Below are 18,090 nucleotides of genomic sequence, written 5' to 3' on the forward strand. Positions count from 1 at the left end.
AGTGTGGAATCTCGCTTAATTTCCTATTATACTCATGTATTTTTCTTGTTATATTCATGTATTCTCTCTTAATAGTTATATTCATATGTTTTCTTTTTGTATGACTTATCAAGTAACAAGCTAATAGTAGGGTATAAGACCAGCCATCTGTGCAGTTCCTAGAAAACATGTTTGACCGAGGTCAGATCTATTCGCCTCAGTATCACAAGGTCAGTCAGCCAGGATGTGGTAGTTCATCTTTGCTGATTTGCTTTGCAAGCACAGGAAATGTTAGCTTGTACTTTTAATTACGGTTGTATGTAAGCTTAGGGGATTTCTGGCTACCAATGCCATGCGTTTTATGCTAAATGAATAACCATATGTGTGCACATTTATAGTCTTCTATGCATGGTGGCTTATAGGTCACAAGACTGATGTATGTCTCTATTGTTTCCGTGTGCTATTGCTCTAATCAACACCCTTTACCCTTAATTGCAAACCACACGCTTCCCTCCTCCCCAGTGCATGAAGAGATGTATAAATAACTGAATGTTTCTCTAATCAGACAGAGAACTTCGGATGCTCCATGAGTACGCTGTAACTTCTCTCTCACGCTGCGTGAATAAACTTTGTGTGTAAACTTTTATACTGAGTTTGAAGCCTCATTTCTGGTCACTGCTCCGCTGGACGATCGCCTCACGCCGGGCCACGCCACCACAGTAGGCTGTGTCTGGTTAAAGTGACATATAACCACTCCAATAGAGCAATGAGTAACCGGCACAGGCTTGAAAACTAAAGGGGACGGGACTTTTTCAGTCAGGGCTCCTTCACTCTGGAACAGCCTGCCAGAGGATATCAGACTCGCAGAGTCAGTCCCGTGTTTTATGTCATTACTCAAGACACATTTTTACAGGAAAGCTTTTATTGTGTGATTACATTTACTTTTTGATTTTAAGGGTCTGTTTTATAAGTTTGAATGTTTTTAAAGTTTTTATTTCATTTTATTTTTATCGCTTCATTTTGCTTTGCACTTCTTTTTGTTTTTATTGCCCACTCTGAAGCACTTTGTTACCTATATTGAAAAGTGCTACAAAAATAAAGCATTATTAAGTATTATCATTATTATGTGGCTGCAACTTGCAAGGAGGACCAAATGCTGGTGGTGCTAGCTCTGCTAGTGTTAGCCACACTTGGCAAACTTGTTAAACATAGGCTGTTTTTGAAACCCCCTACTTTACTAGCAGTACGTACTGATTTGGTCAAAATTCAGTATGGCTGTTTCAGAAACGGCCTGCTACATACTACTTACTAATGTAGTAGGCAGTAGGTATTGCCTACTACATACTGCGTTTGAATTTAGTATGTAGTATGACTGTTCTGTCCGATCTGTCATGCAGCACGCTGAGCCAGACTTCGCTGGATTTCCGGTTTCGGAAAGCGGAAGTAAACAACGGCGAAGCCGATAAATAAAAAGCTTATTTAGCATCCATTTATGATTTAAAAAGTTAGGAAGTGGTTTATATGTAATTTGATAACTTTCACAGCACCCAAAAACGGATTTCCTCCCGTCAAAAAATGAGGAAAAAGAAAAAGCAGAACGAGCGCTGTGCATTATGGGAAACAGAACGCGAGGCTGACTGGTCCGATGCACACTGAGATATTTTCCCGAATCAGTAGACATCCGGGGAGTTTTGGCATACTGCAGATTTTGCTCTTGTTCACATACTACTTACTACATACTGAATTTTGGACATATCAGTATGTACTGCTAGTATAGTAGGCGATTTCGGAAACAGCCTGAGTATGTGAACAAGGGCAAAATCTGCAGTATGCCAAAACTACCCGGATGTCGTACTGATTTGGGAACATTTCTCAGTATTCATCGGACCAGTCTCCTTGCAAACTGTTTCCCACAATTCACAGCACTACTCTCTTTTTTATCTGCATTATCGCCACCTACTGTATTGGAGTTGTACCAGATGTTTAACAGTCCCTCACATAACTTTCAGTAATTACAGAGGTGATACATATCTTACAGGTAACTGTTCATGTCTGTGAAAATGATTAAATTCCATATAAACCACTTCTTCACTTTTTAATTTATAAGTGAAGCTAAAGAAGAAGTTTCTCTATCAGCTCGGTCGTTGTTTACTTCTGCTTTGTGAAACCGGAAATCAGTGATGCCTGACCCAGCATCCTGCAGAACAGATCCAACAGAGCAGTCATACTACAGACTACCTTCAAACACAGTATGCAGTACGTAATGCATACTACATTTGAAGTAGGGATGTACATTTTAAGTATTTTCCGTGATCGTTTTTTGGAAATGTTAACGATCAATTATCGATTAATTGATAAAAAAGACATTATTATTTTTAAGTCAAAAACAATGCCAAATAGGTTGTTTTCCCCCTGAATTTTATTTTCTACAGCAACAAAATGCAAATAACTGACGGGATTGAATACGGGCACACGTTTGACACGCAGAATATCAACGATCAGGCTCATTAAAATATTCTCCGCGAACATAATCTTATAAAGTGAAGGCTGAGACTACTAACAGAAAAGTACTTCAGACTCACAGTGTCCAGTTTTCTGTCTACTCGTTCTTATTGAGAAAAATAAACATGTGTATTCGGTCAGGTGTCAGCCAGGAGCGCAACCGGGTCAGAATCAGTCCCGCGGCAGAACAGCTCAGACGGCTCTGATGTTGCTGCTCTGTAAACGTAGCGTACCAGAATTTCCCACCTGTCTGTTGCCTTCGTATCCAAAGGTGGGAAATATCCTGTTTAAAGCTGTCAACCTTTGTGTCCGTGTTGTTGTTGGCAGCAGTTTTGTATTGATCCTCTTTTAAAAAGCGCACGTGGAGACCTGACGCACAGCCGCCAGCTGAGCGTCTTCGCTGTGCGCAACACCTTCAGTCAGCTGATTCACATCAAACATGCTTTAAACTTCAAACACCTCCCTGATAGATGAGTGTAATATGAGACCACATGATGTTTGTTCCACGTGACGGAAAAATGGTAACAAAAATGTGTGTTTCGAGTAATTTCTTAACAATCAATTAATCGATAATCGATTAATTGTGGTCATCCCTAATTTGAAGGTAGTATGTAGCAGGTGGTTTCGAAAACAGCCTCTGTTTACTGACAGACTCAGTGATCCTGTGTTTAGTCTTCAGAACATCCCCAACTAAAACAGCCTGCTTTATTGCCTATGGTCTGTCTTCCTTTTGTTGGTCATAGAGAAGTAACAATAATAATTGTGTTCTGTTTCAAACGGGCTAACACTCCTTGCACAAGCTCAAAGTTTCCCTCTAAATTTACTGACAGGAACATCTTTCTCAAACACTGACGCTCAGCTGGACTGGAAAGAAATGTGATTTTCAGAGTCTTGGTTTCGTAAGTTAGAATTTTGAAACAGCTTTAATTAAAACCTCATTTTGAACGGATCGTCTGACAGGCTCTGCTGAAGCCTTGATTTGTCTCATCTTGAAACTCAAACAGAGAGTGAAAATTAAAAGATTAAGCAGGTTTATCACATTCACTTCGTCTTATTTGACATTCAGAGCACGACAGTAAACCTCCTCTCCGGGCGGACGATGTGCAGAAGTGCAGCATGTAAACTCCCTGGGTGTGTATGTTTAGCTGTTCCAGGTTAGTCACACTGCTTTCAGGAAAACTGGTAATTACTGTGAGGGCTGATGACATACGTACACTTAAATATTTGATATGAAGGTCATACATATTGATGAGTTTTATATGGAATGTGATCTGAGCTCTCCATATGTAGAGCTCCAGCACAGAGAAACAGGGTTGTTCTGTTTGCAGGTTATACACAGAGGGAGCCTCTTCTTTCATCCATTCCTGCAGGTTCACTTCAATCAGGAGTCTTAAAGGTTCAAAAGTTTGACTCCTCTGACTCGCCTGTTTCACCAGAGACTCCAGGAGTTGTTAATCATTCTAAAAGTAACACAACAACATGCGTTTACTTATTCCTCCCAGGAAGCAGGCTGTGATTGCATTACTTATTTAAATTAATTCTCATTTACACCCACAAAAGCTGATTTCTTTCTGGTAGTATCAGCGAGTCAGCTCCCCTCCGTCTAAACGCTCAGGACACAAAGCATCATTGATATTCTGCGTCCATTTACATTTACATTCCTCAGCAGAGACGGATCGAGGATAGCCGGAGCGTCATGCAAGACGAATTCCAGAGACCACATCTTTTTTCTTACTCAGAGAAAAAAAGGACAAAACAAGAATGTTGTGATATTTTTTATGTCATTTTTTGGTTTTCCTTTGATAGGACAGCTGAAGACGGACTCATGATGAGGGGAGTGGAGAGTGGGGGATGACATGCAGCAAAGGGTCTTACCTGGGAGTCGAACTAGCGACTGCTGTGACCAGGACTGTGGGTACTGTACATGGGGAGCATGCTGATCAGCCAGGCCAACCTCAGCCCCTAAATATTTCTGTGTCATTACTCTAAGGTTTCAAAAAACTGTCTCTATATTATGAAGGTGTAAATGCACGTAAAGAGAAGAAGTATTCTGCATATTTATTTTGAGGAAAGGTTAATAATGACGCTGAAGACAAATTGAACTATTCCAACGGGACACTAGCTGTTCTTTCAAACAAAAAAATTAACATTACATTGCCAATCATTACAAAAAGGTAAATCTCTACTCTCTGATCTTCTTACTTGCAGACTTCTGGGGACTAAACACCAAGACTCAGTCTGGGTTGAGTGTCGATTTGGCGCCTAACTGTGCTTTAGGGAGTACTTGAATTATCATAAAACAGTGGGGTGTTTCAATTTTCAAGGTTTATCATTCTTATTGTCTGTTTTTACCTTTACTGTTTAATGATGGGACTTGAAGCACTTTGAGATTTGCTCTAAATGTAAAGTGCGTTATAGATAAAATGTATTATTTGTATTATGATTATGATTATGATTATGATTATTATTATTATTATTATTATTATTATCATTATTATTGTATCATTATTATTATTATCATTATTATTATTATTATTATTATGATTATTATTATTATTATTATTATTATTATTATCATTATTATTGTATCATTCTTATTATTATCATTAATATTATTATTATTATTATTATTATTATTATTGTTATTATTGTTATTGTTATTATTATTACTATTATTATTATTGTTATTATTATTATTATTATTATTATTGTCATTATTATTATTGTATATTCTTATTACTATCATTAATATTATTATTATTATTATTATTATTATTATTATTATTATTATTATTATTGTCATTATTATTATTGTATATTCTTATTATTATCATTATTATTATTGTTATTATTATTATTATTACTGTTATTATTATTGTTATTATTATTATTATTATTATTATTGTCATTATTATTATTAGTTTTATTGTTTCTATGTTTCTAGATTATATTATTGTAATTAATTAATTGTATTAATTATTATTATTATTATTATTGGCCTTTTTCATTATTTTATCATTACCATTATTAATATTATCATCATTCTTATTTTTTTTATTATTATCATTATCATTATTATTATTATTGGCATTACTATATTATTGGCAATATTTTTTTAATTGTTATTATTATTATTATTTCTATTATTATTATTATTATTATTTCTATTATTATTATTATTAGTAGTAGTAGTATTGTTATCTATTTTTTTATAATTATTATCATTATTATTATTGTCATCATTATTGGTATCATTGTTAATATTATTATTATTATTTAATCCTCACTTGTTTGAAACTACAATGCTGCTCTGTTATTCATTTCATTAACAGACTATATATTTTCATACAGTGCAGCATTAATGCCCAACAGTGTGTGTGTCTCTGTTTGTGTACTTGTATACAGATAACTTATCTGCACACTTCAACATTCCTATATGAGTTCATGTTGTTGTGAGTAGATCTCATCTTATCACATTGTATAGTAATGTATTCTACCAAATCCTTTATTCATCATATTGTACCATCATATCGTTTCAAATCCTATCCTATCATAGGTTGAGGGTCTGTGTCCTTTTATCAGGGCATGATCTAATTAGAGGAATATGTCTGACTTGTAATATAAAATAATATCAACTATCTCTTATAAAAAGAATAAAATAAAATGAAAGAATTAAATTAATCTAGACTTTCAGCTTGTTTTAAAGGAAACATAAAACCACAGATAACATAAAGAGAGTTAACCTGTAGTATCTTCTCTCTGGTCTCAGACAGGATCTGCTGCACCTCCTCTTCATGAGCCTCCTTCAGGGTGGCGATGGCGGCCTCGTGTTCGTCGTTTTTCGTGTTCAGTGCATAGATAACCTGCAACAGAGAGAGGGGGAAAATCCCATTATCCATGAGACACGTTTATAATCAGGAGTTATTACTGCATTAAAAAACTGGCGGCTGACCAACTGCTCTTCCCACAGCTCGGGTTCAGCCCTCGTGTTCGGCTGTGGACCGGTCTGCTGGATTTACTTTGTTCAGAGATTTAAGAGGACTTTATGAAGGAAGCAGGAAGGAAGGAAACATACTTTAGGAAGAAGCTGTCGACCTCAATGACTTTATGGAGTAAATCTATAGACTGTATAAAATATGGATGTAGTCCCGATGACGTCATCCATTGGTTTCTGAAGAGACGGTCGCCATATTGTAAATATAAACTAAAACTGTCTTCCCACTGATCAAGAAACCAGCAAACAGGTAGAGCTGAGGACACCGACTGTGACCTGGCAAACAGCTACAACCAGTCAGCAAAATAAGCCACGCCCCTCATCAGGCCTCATCATGCACAGCTCTTAACCTTCATAAAGTCAAAGTCAACTGGCACCTTCGTATCTTAAAGAGCTCATAGTGCCCTATTACCCCTCTAGAACACTACGCTCCCAACATGCAGGCCTGCTCGTCATACCTAAAGTCTCTAAAAGTAGTATGGGAGGTTGAGCCTTCAGTTATCAGGCACCTCAGCTTTGGAATCATCAACCAGTCAGGGTCCGAGAGGCGGACACCCTCTCCACTTTTAAGAGTAGGCTTCAAACTTTCCTTTTTGATAAAGCTTAAAGTTAGAGCTGGCTCAGGCTTGGACCAGGTCTAAGTTATGCTGCTATAGGCTTAGACTGCTGAGGGAACTGACACACTGGGATCCCCTCTCTCTGCCTATCACTCTCTTTAAGTCTTCCTGTCCCATTAAAGTTACTAACCATAGACCATTCTGGAGTCCCTGAGCTCCCTTGTCTTGTAGGTTCCTCTGAGTCGCTGCTGTAGACTTCCAGCTGTTACTACTACTACTATCCGTCTCATCACTATCATCTCTCTCTCTTCATCTCCCTGTATCCCTCTCTCCAACACGGTCTCAGCAGATGTGTGTCTAACATGAGTCTGGTCCTGCTGGAGGTTTCTGCCTGTTAAAGGAAGTTTGTCCTTGCCACTCTCTAATTTAACGATGAGGCTTAAAACTTTCAGATTTTGATAAAGATTATAGTTAGAGCTGGATCAGGCTTGGACCAGCTCTTTGTTATGCTGTTATAGGCTTAGACTGACACACTGGGATCCTATCCCTCCCCTCTCTCTGCCTATCACTTACTCAAACTCTTCCTGTCCCATTGAAAGTTACTAACCATAGACCTTTCTGGAGTCCCTGAGCTCCCTTGTCTCGTAGGTTCCTCAGCTACAACTACTACTATCCGTCTCCCCATTATCACCTCTCTCTCTCTCTTCATCTCCCTCTATCCCTCTCTCCAACCCCATCACAGTCTCAGCAGATGTGTGTCTAACATGAGTCTGGTCCTGCTGGAGGTTTCTGCCTGGTAAAGGAAGTTTGTCCTTGCCACTGTAACTTGCTAAATGCTGCAAAGTGCTCTGCTCATGGTGGATTAATATGAGATCAGACTGAGTCCTGTCTGTAAGATGGGACTGGATCTTATCCTGTCTTGATGTTGGGTCTTTGTTAATAATAGAACATAGAGTACGGTCTAGACCTGCTCTCATTTGGCTCTATAGAAATAAAGATTGATTGATTGATTGATTGATAAAAAGATGAGGTATAGAGAGCACACCATGTTCTGATCTCTATGGGGATTCCTCCACTTTTGGTGCGAGCCTCAAGTGGACACTCGAGGAACTGCAGTTTTTTCAACTTCATATTCCACTTCCATTCCATATTAACTTCAAAACCACTTCCTCTTAAGTCATCCATTAAACTAATCATTGCCATAACTTTAACATAAATTCATAGGAGGACTTACACTTAATTATAATTTCGGACAGAGATGTTTTTATGAGTTTGTGATCACTGATTTACACGGATGACTTTGACCTCTGGCTCTACTGCAACCACAAAAAGACTCCTTACAGATCATCCATTATAAGATTACACTAGCAAGTGATCAAGACTTTGTATGGGACTAGATTTTGTCCACATGGGGTCTGTATTTTGGTACCAAAGTAGAAGCTACAGAGATGATGTTAATAGTCTCAAACCACTGTAAAAGTTTTAAAGTTTGGTTAAAAAAGATCCTGATCGGGCTGAAATAATAAATCAGCAATAGATCAAATGTAATGTAGACATAAATCTGTGAGGGAAATGCAAATCACTGCTGCACCATAAAGCTTATAGTGCTTCTGAATAGATAATGAGCAAAGTTAACTGCATGAGTCGTGGTGTATAGCCTCCTGCAGTACAGACTCCTTCAAAGTCCCTCCAGTGCATGCAGTGATTTTCCAGTATTAGCTCAGAACCAGCAGTGGTTCCCCTCCGTTTTAAATTATAAATTAGTCAATGCCTTGTTTTGCCCGGGATAAAAATAACACAAGCTAACTGTTGTGCATGAAACTGACCTTTAAATCCATCCTAAAAATACACGCGGCGCCATAATCTGACAGCACAGTGATCCCCTGCTCACGGGCACACACAGAGACACACAGACACAGAGATGGGCTTCTACATTTCCACATGAACCCCCCTTAGACTCCGGTCCCCATGCTTCCCCTCCCTGATGCCTCAAAGCCATGTGGTTCCTCTTTGAAAAGCCGAGTCAATAATTCAGCACACTGAACTGTGTGATGGTGCAAAAGGACCTTTGTTTACTCTGGACCAAAGTCCATCAACAGAGGAGGGAGGAGAAAAAAGAGAGCAGAGAAGGAGAAGAAGAAGAAGTCTGCAGCTTTCTTTGAGGCACTGACACTGTCTCCTTTTTGTGCTCGGCGGCGGCTCACACTGAGATTAAAGGATTTCTTTGACAAGTGGTGGTGTTTCTGCACTCTTATTTACTTATTCCCCACACACGGATTCTTGTTTTGCTGACACCAACAAAGCTCTGTATAATAAGGAAACCAAGATATACTTAATGAAGAGTACTAAGGCATGATAGTTATCCCCTCTATTATTTCAATGACCTCAAAATGTAAATATGACTCCTGAGTCCTGAATGACATTTAGAATTATCATTTTGAACTGATATTTGTCTTTAAATTGTAGCCTCAGAGTTCTCATATTTAATCTATTTTAATGTAATTTCTTACCTTTCTTTTGTCTCATAACTTTAGCTCTTCTTCAACTCACCTTACTCTTTGTCGTCATTAGAAAAATTAAAGGTGACATATCACACTTTTTTCATCAATATATATTGGTCTAAGAGGTCCCCAAAACATGTCTTTAAAGTTTATGCTCAAAAAAACACTTTGAAATCAGATTTTGGTCTGCCTGAAAAGCCCTCTTCTTCATTCCTCCTCAGAACAGTCTGTTTTCTCTCTGACCACGCCCCCTCAGGATGTGGATGTGCCCTAGGCTGTCCAGCACGTTGATCTAATGTTTACATGTTGGCTGAATATACACGGCTGCTCAGAGATCACGTTACTTCAACCCTCTGAATCTGATCCAGAATCTGATCCTGACGGAGAGGCACCTGTAGCAGGACCTTTCTGAAGGATTGGTCACAGATTTAGTGTTTCTTGTTGTTTTATTTATCAGTATGTCGACATGTGTCTTGGTACACAGCTACGAACATGTAGCTATGTGGCTATGCTAACTAGCGCTAGCACTTATCCATGATAAATAAAAATCATCCACTAGATCTTCAAATCTGCAGACGTGGGGAGTAAAACCGACCTCTACCAGAAAGGCAGCAGGACCTTTCTGAAGGATTGGTCACAGATTTAGTGTTTCTTGTTGTTTTATTTATCAGTATGTCGACATGTGTCTTGGTACACAGCTACGAACATGTAGCTATGTGGCTATGCTAACTAGCGCTAGCACTTATCCATGACAAATAAAAATCATCCACTAGATCTTCAAATCTGCAGACGTGGGGAGTAAAACCGACCTTTGTGTTTATTAAGACAGCCTACAACTAGCATGCCTCCCTCCTAAGCTCCTTGTTAGCACACATTTGTGCAGGTAATGAAAAACGGAGGAGGGATTCAGTATTATTTTATACAGTCTATGGGCTGAACAAGCTCCGAGCTCTGACTCCGTGACAGACCGGATATTGTTGTTACGTAACAAAAACACGGAAGTCTGAAACGGCTCGTTTCACACACATTTACAGAAAGGTGGAGAAATCAGAACAGGGGCAGAATGGATTCTTTTCATTCTCGGGGGGTTTGTAGACATGCCAGGGAAACATATTTCAGGTAGAGAACCATTAAAAAGTCAATTTTGCATGATATGTCACCTTTAAGTTGAACCATGTTCATCGCTTTAGCAAGAGCAAAAGCTGACTATGTGTAAATCAATGGCCTCATTGTGACGCAACAGCAGGATTCAGAGGATCACCAAACCCTTTGCAAAATTCTAGGGACATGCATGGACCCGTTTCAGAAATATCATGGTCTGCATCAAGGAAGTGGAGCCACGGAGTTGGCACTGTAAATCATTGACGTGATGAGTCTAATGGGATAAAATAGAAGCAACAAGAAGGGTCAGAAAAAGCCGAAAAAGTTGATTTAAACACCTTATGATAAATCACAGTGTAATTCCTCCGGGTTCTACTAAATGTGGAACCCTCCTTTCATTTCCCTCTCTCTCCTTTTTCATGTTCACAAACGAGGAAACGGCGAGCGTCCAAGATCAGAGACGAGCTGCGAGACGCCACGCGAAGCCGGGGAAATTCAGTTTGCTCCAAAATAAAAAAAACATCCTCCTGCTTCTCATGTCTGAATTATTCAGCCGCGCTCAGTCTCTCATCAGCTTAAGACGTGAAAGGAGCAGAAGTAACACTTAGAGGAGCTGAAATCTCCATCACATCCTGAGACGCATCAGCACGCCACTGCAGATGAAATGCTCTAATCTTAAAGCTGTGGGGTCTTCTGACGTGCACACACACACACACATGGACACACACACGTACTGAAATTAGACTCATGTTCAATATATGCACACACAACCAAGAGCCTCATGAAGCACGGCAGCAGAGTCCAGACTCATCCGCTTCATTTGTCTGACAAATGGTCAGATGGTGGTCAAAAATCTGTGTGATAGAGTGTGTGTGTGTGTGTGTGTGTGTGTGTGTGTGTGTGTGTGTCTGTGTGTGTGTGTGTGCGTCTGTGTGAGAAATACCAGGAAAATGACAACTGCCTCCGGAGAGACGCAGTCTGCCAATAATGTCATCAGTCAGAATGTGAAGGATCGACAAATACTGGATTGTGAAGCCACTGACGCCACAAAACTCCAAATATCAGCCAATACCTGGAGTCAATACTCACAATAACTGAACCCTATCTAATAAATAAAGGATTATGGGAAATGAAATTCAAGAAACAATAAAAAAGTTTGTTCAAAAGAAGACATTTCTGAAGGAAAGTCACATATCCTGATTTTGAAGGTTTGGTGTGAACTACATTACCCAGAATTCCAAGGGTTTTCTTATTCCAGGACCCTGAAGAATGACCTGATTTAGACACCATGAGACTTTGATGTTGGAGCTACAGACCCAACCTAGTCGACTATTGTTACATTAAGCATGCTAGCTTTATTTGTTGCCCTCTCCTGCTACATTCAGAATGGGTTTCAAATGTAAAAACTTGTTCTGAAGTCTCTTGATGGATCAGCAGGGTCGATACCGATAATACGAGAGACCTATGACCTATATTTGGAACCAATTAACTTCATTACTTATCATTATAGCTGAATTTTAAGAACCACAAAAAAGGTGAGTTTTTATCTCTGAAACTAACTAACCAACCATAGACCTTTCTGGAGTCCCTGAGCTCCCTTGTCTCGTAGGTTCCTCTCGATCATTGTAAACAGCCTGCTTCTGTGCACGTTCCAGACTCCAGCGTCTCCCACTACTACTATCCATCTCACCACTATCATCTCTCTCTCTCTTCATCTCCTTTTATCCGTCTTTCCAACCCCAACTCGGTCTCAGCAGATGTCTGTCCAACTGTCAGAAACCTTGAGCAGGACCAGTCTAAGTCCGTCTAGACCTGCTCTGTTTGGAAAGAGTCAAGCGAGAGAGTTGAGCCTTCAGTTATCAGGCACCTCTCCTTTGGAATCATCTACCAGTCAGGGTCCAGGAGGCAGACACCCTCTCTACTTTGAAGAGTAGGCTTCAAACTTTCCATTTTTCTTGGACCAGCTCTTTGTTATGCTGCTATAGGCTCAGACTGACACACTGGGATCCTATCCCTCCCCTCTCTCTGCCTGTCACTTACTCAAACTCTTCCTGTCCCTTTGAAAGTTACTAACCATAGACCTTTCTGGAGTCCTTGAGCTACCTCATCTCATAGGTTCCTCAGCTACAACTACTACTATCAGTCTCACCACTATCATCTCTCTCTCTCTCTTCATCCCCCTCTATCCCTCTCTCCAACTCAGTCTCAGCAGATGTGTGTCCAACATGAGTCTGGTCCTGCTGGAGGTTTCTGCCTGTTAAAGGAAGTTTGTCCTTGCCACTGTAACTTGCTAAATGCTGCAAAGTGCTCTGCTCATGGTGGATTAAGATGAGATCAGACTGAGTCCTGTCTGTAAGACGGGACTGAATCTTATCCTAGTCTTGATGTTGGGTCTTTGTTAATAATAGGACATAGAGTACGGTCTAGACCTGCTCTGTTTGGAAAGAGTGAAATAGTATGGAAGGTAGAACCTTCAGTTATCACACACCCCTCCTTTGGAATCGTCTACCAGTCAGGGTCCAGGAGGCAGACACCCTCTCTACTTTAGAGAGTAGGCTTAGAACTTTGCTTTTTGATAAAGCTTATAGTTAGAGCTGGCTCAGGCTTGGACCAGCTCTTAGCTCAGACAGCCGGGGTAACTGACACATTAGGTTCCTGTCTCTTACTTTAACTCTTCCTGTCCCATTAAAGTTACTAACCATAGACCTTTCTGTAGTCCCTGAGCTCCCTTGTCTTGTACGTTCATATGCTACAACTACTACTATCCGTCTCACCACTATTATCTCTCTCTCTCTTTATCTCCCTCTCTCCCTCTCTCCAACACGGTCTCAGCAGATGTGTGTCTAACATGAGTCTGGTCCTGCTGGAGGTTTCTGCCTGTTAAAGGAAGTTTGTCCTTGCCACTGTAACTTGCTAAATGCTGCAAAGTGCTCTGCTCATGGTGGATTAAGATGAGATCAGACTGAGTCCTGTCTGTAAGATGGGACTGGATCTCATCCTGTCTTGATGTTGGGTCTTTGTTAATAGTAGAACATAGAGTACGGTCTAGACCTGCTCTGTTTGGGTCAGATTCTCTGTGGGTTTGTCACGTCATGCGCCGCTGCTCACACTGATGTGTTCACACAACTGTAGAAGAAACTGAAAGGTGGGACTAAAGGTGTAGAATATAGAATAAAAGACAGCTATGAATGGACTGGAAACGTTACATGCATTTGAATGAAGCGATTCAGCATTTTCCCGTCTAGTAAAAGTCACCCGTTGTTTTTCTGCCGCTGACACATCACGGTGTGCAGACATCATTACGAGGGTGTGAACGTGTGAAAGAGAGAAGCTGTGAGCGAGCGGGCTCCTCTCTCATCTCCTCGGGTCGATCGGTTCACGTCCTCGGAGGGGTTTTGCATAAATGACAGAGATACCAGGCGGATCGATACGGTGACAGCCAAATGCCACAAATTTCATGTGTCAGCTGGGAGAAAGTCACAGCTGAGAAACTCACAGAGACTTTTTTTATTTAACCAGCCGTGATACGCCAAGCCGAGTCCCTGCCGGCTGCGGGATGAAATATGACTGTGCTGTCAAACACAGTAAAAGCTGAAGAAATGTGTTTTTTTTTCTTGTTCTGTCGCCTCACTTTCTCTGAAACTTTTTAACCTCTGTTGTACTTTCTTGGTTTCACTCTCTACAAAGAAACTCTAACTATATTTTCTACTCATGTCTTGTACTCTTCTCTTACCCTCTACATCCCTGCTGTTTGGATACACTGCTTGCTTGTTAGTGAGGACGAGTGTTAAATTGTGATTCTCTTCATTGTACTTCTGACATTTGCTTGTACAAATGAACTTCACAATCAGTTTTCATACACAAACTGGTACTGATGTCGAAAAACAACAAAAGAAAGATAATATCCAGGAATATATAATCGTCACAGGCGGCTTCAGTGTTTCAAAAAAAAGATGGAAGGGAAACGAGGAGATAATGAGCGATCTGAACCAGCCTGCCAATCAAAACTTTCATCATCCTGTGTTGTAATTTCAGAAAGCGAAAAAAAGTGCTTCACCCTAAATGATCTTTTCTACATTCAACAAAATCAACCAATCAAATGAAAGAAGACTGCTGTGGCTCCCAGCATGCAGGCCTGCTCGTCATATCTGAAGTCTCTAAAAGTAGTATGGGAGGTAGAGCCTTCAGTTATCAGGCACCTCTCCTTTGAAATTATCTACCAGTCAGGGTCCGGGAGGAAGAGACCCTCTCTACTTTTAAGAGTAGGCTTCAAACTTTCCTTTTTGATAAAGCTTATAGTTAGAGCTGGATCAGGCTTGGACCAGCTCTTAGTTATGCTTCTATAGGCTTAGACTGTCTGGAAGATGGGACTGGATCTTATCCTGTCTTGATGTTGGGTCTTTGTTAATAATAGGACATAGAGTACGGTCTAGACCTGCTCTGTTTGGAAAGAGTGAAATAGTATGGGAGGTAGAGCCTTCAGTTATCAGGCACCTCTCCTTTGGAATCATCTACCAGTCAGGGTCCAGGAGGCAGACACCCTCTCTACTTTTAAGAGTAGGCTTCAAACTTTCCTTTTTGATAAAGCTTATAGTTAGAGCTGGATCAGGCTTGGACCAGCTCGTAGTTATGCTGCTATAGGCTTAGACTGCTGACCCCCCACCCCCCACCTACCGATCAAAATAAAGGAGAGGGAGGACTCATGATATCTAATGAATCAACAACAAAGCTGTCGCTCCCAACATGCAGGCCTGCTCGTCATATCTACAGTCTCTAAAAGTAGTATGGGAGGTAGAGCCTTCAGTTATCAGGCACCTCTCCTTTGGAATCATCTACAAGTCAGGGTCCAGGAGGCAGACACCCTCTCTACTTTAAGAGTAGGCTTCAAACTTTCCTTTTTGATGAAGCTTATAGTTAGAGCTGGATCAGGCTTGGACCAGCTCGTAGTTATGCTGCTCTAGGCTTAGACTGCTGACCCCCCCCCCCCCCCCCCCCCCCCATCGATCAAATAAAGGAGAGGGAGGACTCATGATATCTAATGAATCAACAACAAAGCTGTGGCTCCCAACATGCAGGCCTGCTCATCATATCTAAAGTCTCTAAAAGTAGTATGGGAGGTAGAGCTGGATCAGTTATCAGGCACCTCTCCTTTGGAATCATCTACCAGTCAGGGTCCAGGAGGCAGACACCCTCTCTACTTTTAAGAGTAGGCTTCAAACTTTCCTTTTTGATAAAGCTTATAGTTAGAGCTGGATCAGGCTTGGACCAGCTCTTAGTTATGCTTCTATAGGCTTAGACTGCTGACCCCCCCACCCCCCCACCGATCAAAATAAAGGAGAGGGAGGACTCATGATATCTAATGAATCAACAACAAAGCTGTCGCTCCCAACATGCAGGCCTGCTCGTCATATCTAAAGTCTCTAAAAGTAGTATGGGAGGTAGAGCCTTCAGTTATCAGGCACCTCTCCTTTGGAATCATCTACAAGTCAGGGTCCAGGAGGCAGACACCCTCTCTACTTTTAAGAGTAGGCTTCAAACTTTCCTTTTTGATAAAGCTTATAGTTAAAGCTGGCTCAGGCTTGGACCAGGTCTTAATTATGCTGCTATAGGCTTAGACTGCTGGGGGAACTGACACACTGGGATACTATCTTTCCCCTCTGTCTTCATGTCACTTCCTTTAACTCTCCCTGTCCCATTAAAGTTACTAACCATATGGGGCGCTAGTGGCCTAGCGGTCTAAGCGCCCCACATACAGAGGCTACAGTCCTCGATACCGATACTATAACTACTACTACTCTCTCTCTCTCTCTCTCTCTCTCTCTCTCTCTCTTCATCTCTTCTATCCCTCTCTCCAACTCGGTCTCAGCAGATGTCTGTCTAACATGAGTCTGGTCCTGCTGGAGGTTTCTGCCTCATGCGATGCTTCAAAACCAAACACAGGAAACGTTAGGAATCAATGAGCTGAACTACACTGACTCTTTTTGTCATAGCTTTACATAATGTTGGCTTCTATAATGAACTAGGCAGCACAAAGAACCGTGAACAGCTACACAATTTCTTCAATAACAGCGCTGTGTGGCGGTCTGACAGGGGAGGAGGGTTATAACTTTTTAATTGGGTGATAAAAAAGAAAAGATTCTGTGGTGATCAAAGTGAAATATGCTGTTTTATCCTCACCTCTGCAAAACTCTCAAATTTTGTCACCCTTAATTGCTAATGTGAGCTATTTTTAGACTCTAATCTGGCTTTTTCCAACCCATAGAATCAGATGCTTTTCCCAGAGATGCCAATACTTCCACACAATATTGCAGATTTATTGCTACCTACCTTTGCAGAGACAGATTTATGCTGTCTCTCTGAGGGTAAGGTGGAGTATTTTTGGGGTTTGATTTACTCAGAACTGGTGCATTTGGTGCTTAAGTGCAGAATAAACACACTAAAGAGAAGGTATACAAGCCTTATCCTCTTTCAGGGGAGCTGTGGAGTAGATGCAATACAAAGGCTCTGCAGAAAACAGCAGCAAACAACAACAAGCGTTTCTGGTACAATGGAATTAATATTGACTTCAGATAGCTATCAGTGCCTCGTGTATTGAGAAACTTAAAAACGGTTTGAAATGAAAGCTGAGTTGTTTCTGCATGCGAGTAATTAGAAACACCACAGGAGGAAGAAAACAACAAAAGTGCAGGATTGTTTTGTGGAAAGTAACATGAAGTGAAACAGGGTTTGTTTATACTCTAATGTCCTGCCAAAGTCTTTACAGTGGCGAAATGAAAGTGAAGAAAACGTCCTGCCAAACTCTTTGAAATGGTGCGATGAAAGCCACCAAAATAAAGTCCATGAGAGAAACTAACTGCAGAGGTTTTTTAGAAACAAAAGGGACCACATAAAGTGAACCTGGGGACCAAGACACCAAACTTTCAGGATGGCTCCAACACCTAAAAAAATACAGCAATAAACGCCAAAAGGAACCAAATCCTGTCCCTGGCTTCAAAAGGGATCAAAGAGAAAAATCAAAGATGAAAAGATGCCGGTCCTCTTCAGAAACAAGGTGGAACAACCTCAAAGGATCTAATGACTCTTAATGAACTCAGACTGGCAGCAATCTCCCCTTATTTCACTCTCACAGGCCTGAGCACACACACGCACACACACACACTCTCACACACACACCTTAATCATCTCTAAGCTTAAGTCTCTCCGTCAGTTGATGAGACTTTGATGATAATGACCATGTCTAATGACGACCATTTCGCTTCCTTAACTCTTGCCAGTAGTCATTCTGCAGCCTGTGGCAGGAGAGCGTTCTCTTATGAGGCGACACAGAGGATGCAGAGGGATGAGGATGGGGAAGGAACCAGTGGAGGAGGCTTAGTGCAGTTTGAGGAAGTATGAATAATAACACTAATTTATAGTATATCATCAAGGGTTAGTTTAACGTATTTATTCTACTTTT

General features: G+C 40.6%; 1 protein-coding gene across 2 annotated transcripts in view; it reads right to left on the reverse strand.

Moving 5' to 3' along the window:
* fam184a (family with sequence similarity 184 member A) overlaps positions 1-18,090 on the reverse strand; it is a 296,890-nt gene that overhangs the window by 179,839 nt on the left and 98,961 nt on the right. For both annotated transcript variants that reach the window (XM_034699996.1, XM_034699997.1), the window contains exon 2: positions 6,225-6,344. In XM_034699996.1, the coding sequence (XP_034555887.1) occupies positions 6,225-6,344 (120 nt within the window). The remainder of the gene's footprint in view (positions 1-6,224; positions 6,345-18,090) is intronic.

This window comes from Notolabrus celidotus, chromosome 13 (assembly GCF_009762535.1).
Source record: "Notolabrus celidotus isolate fNotCel1 chromosome 13, fNotCel1.pri, whole genome shotgun sequence".
NCBI lineage: Eukaryota > Metazoa > Chordata > Actinopteri > Labriformes > Labridae > Notolabrus > Notolabrus celidotus.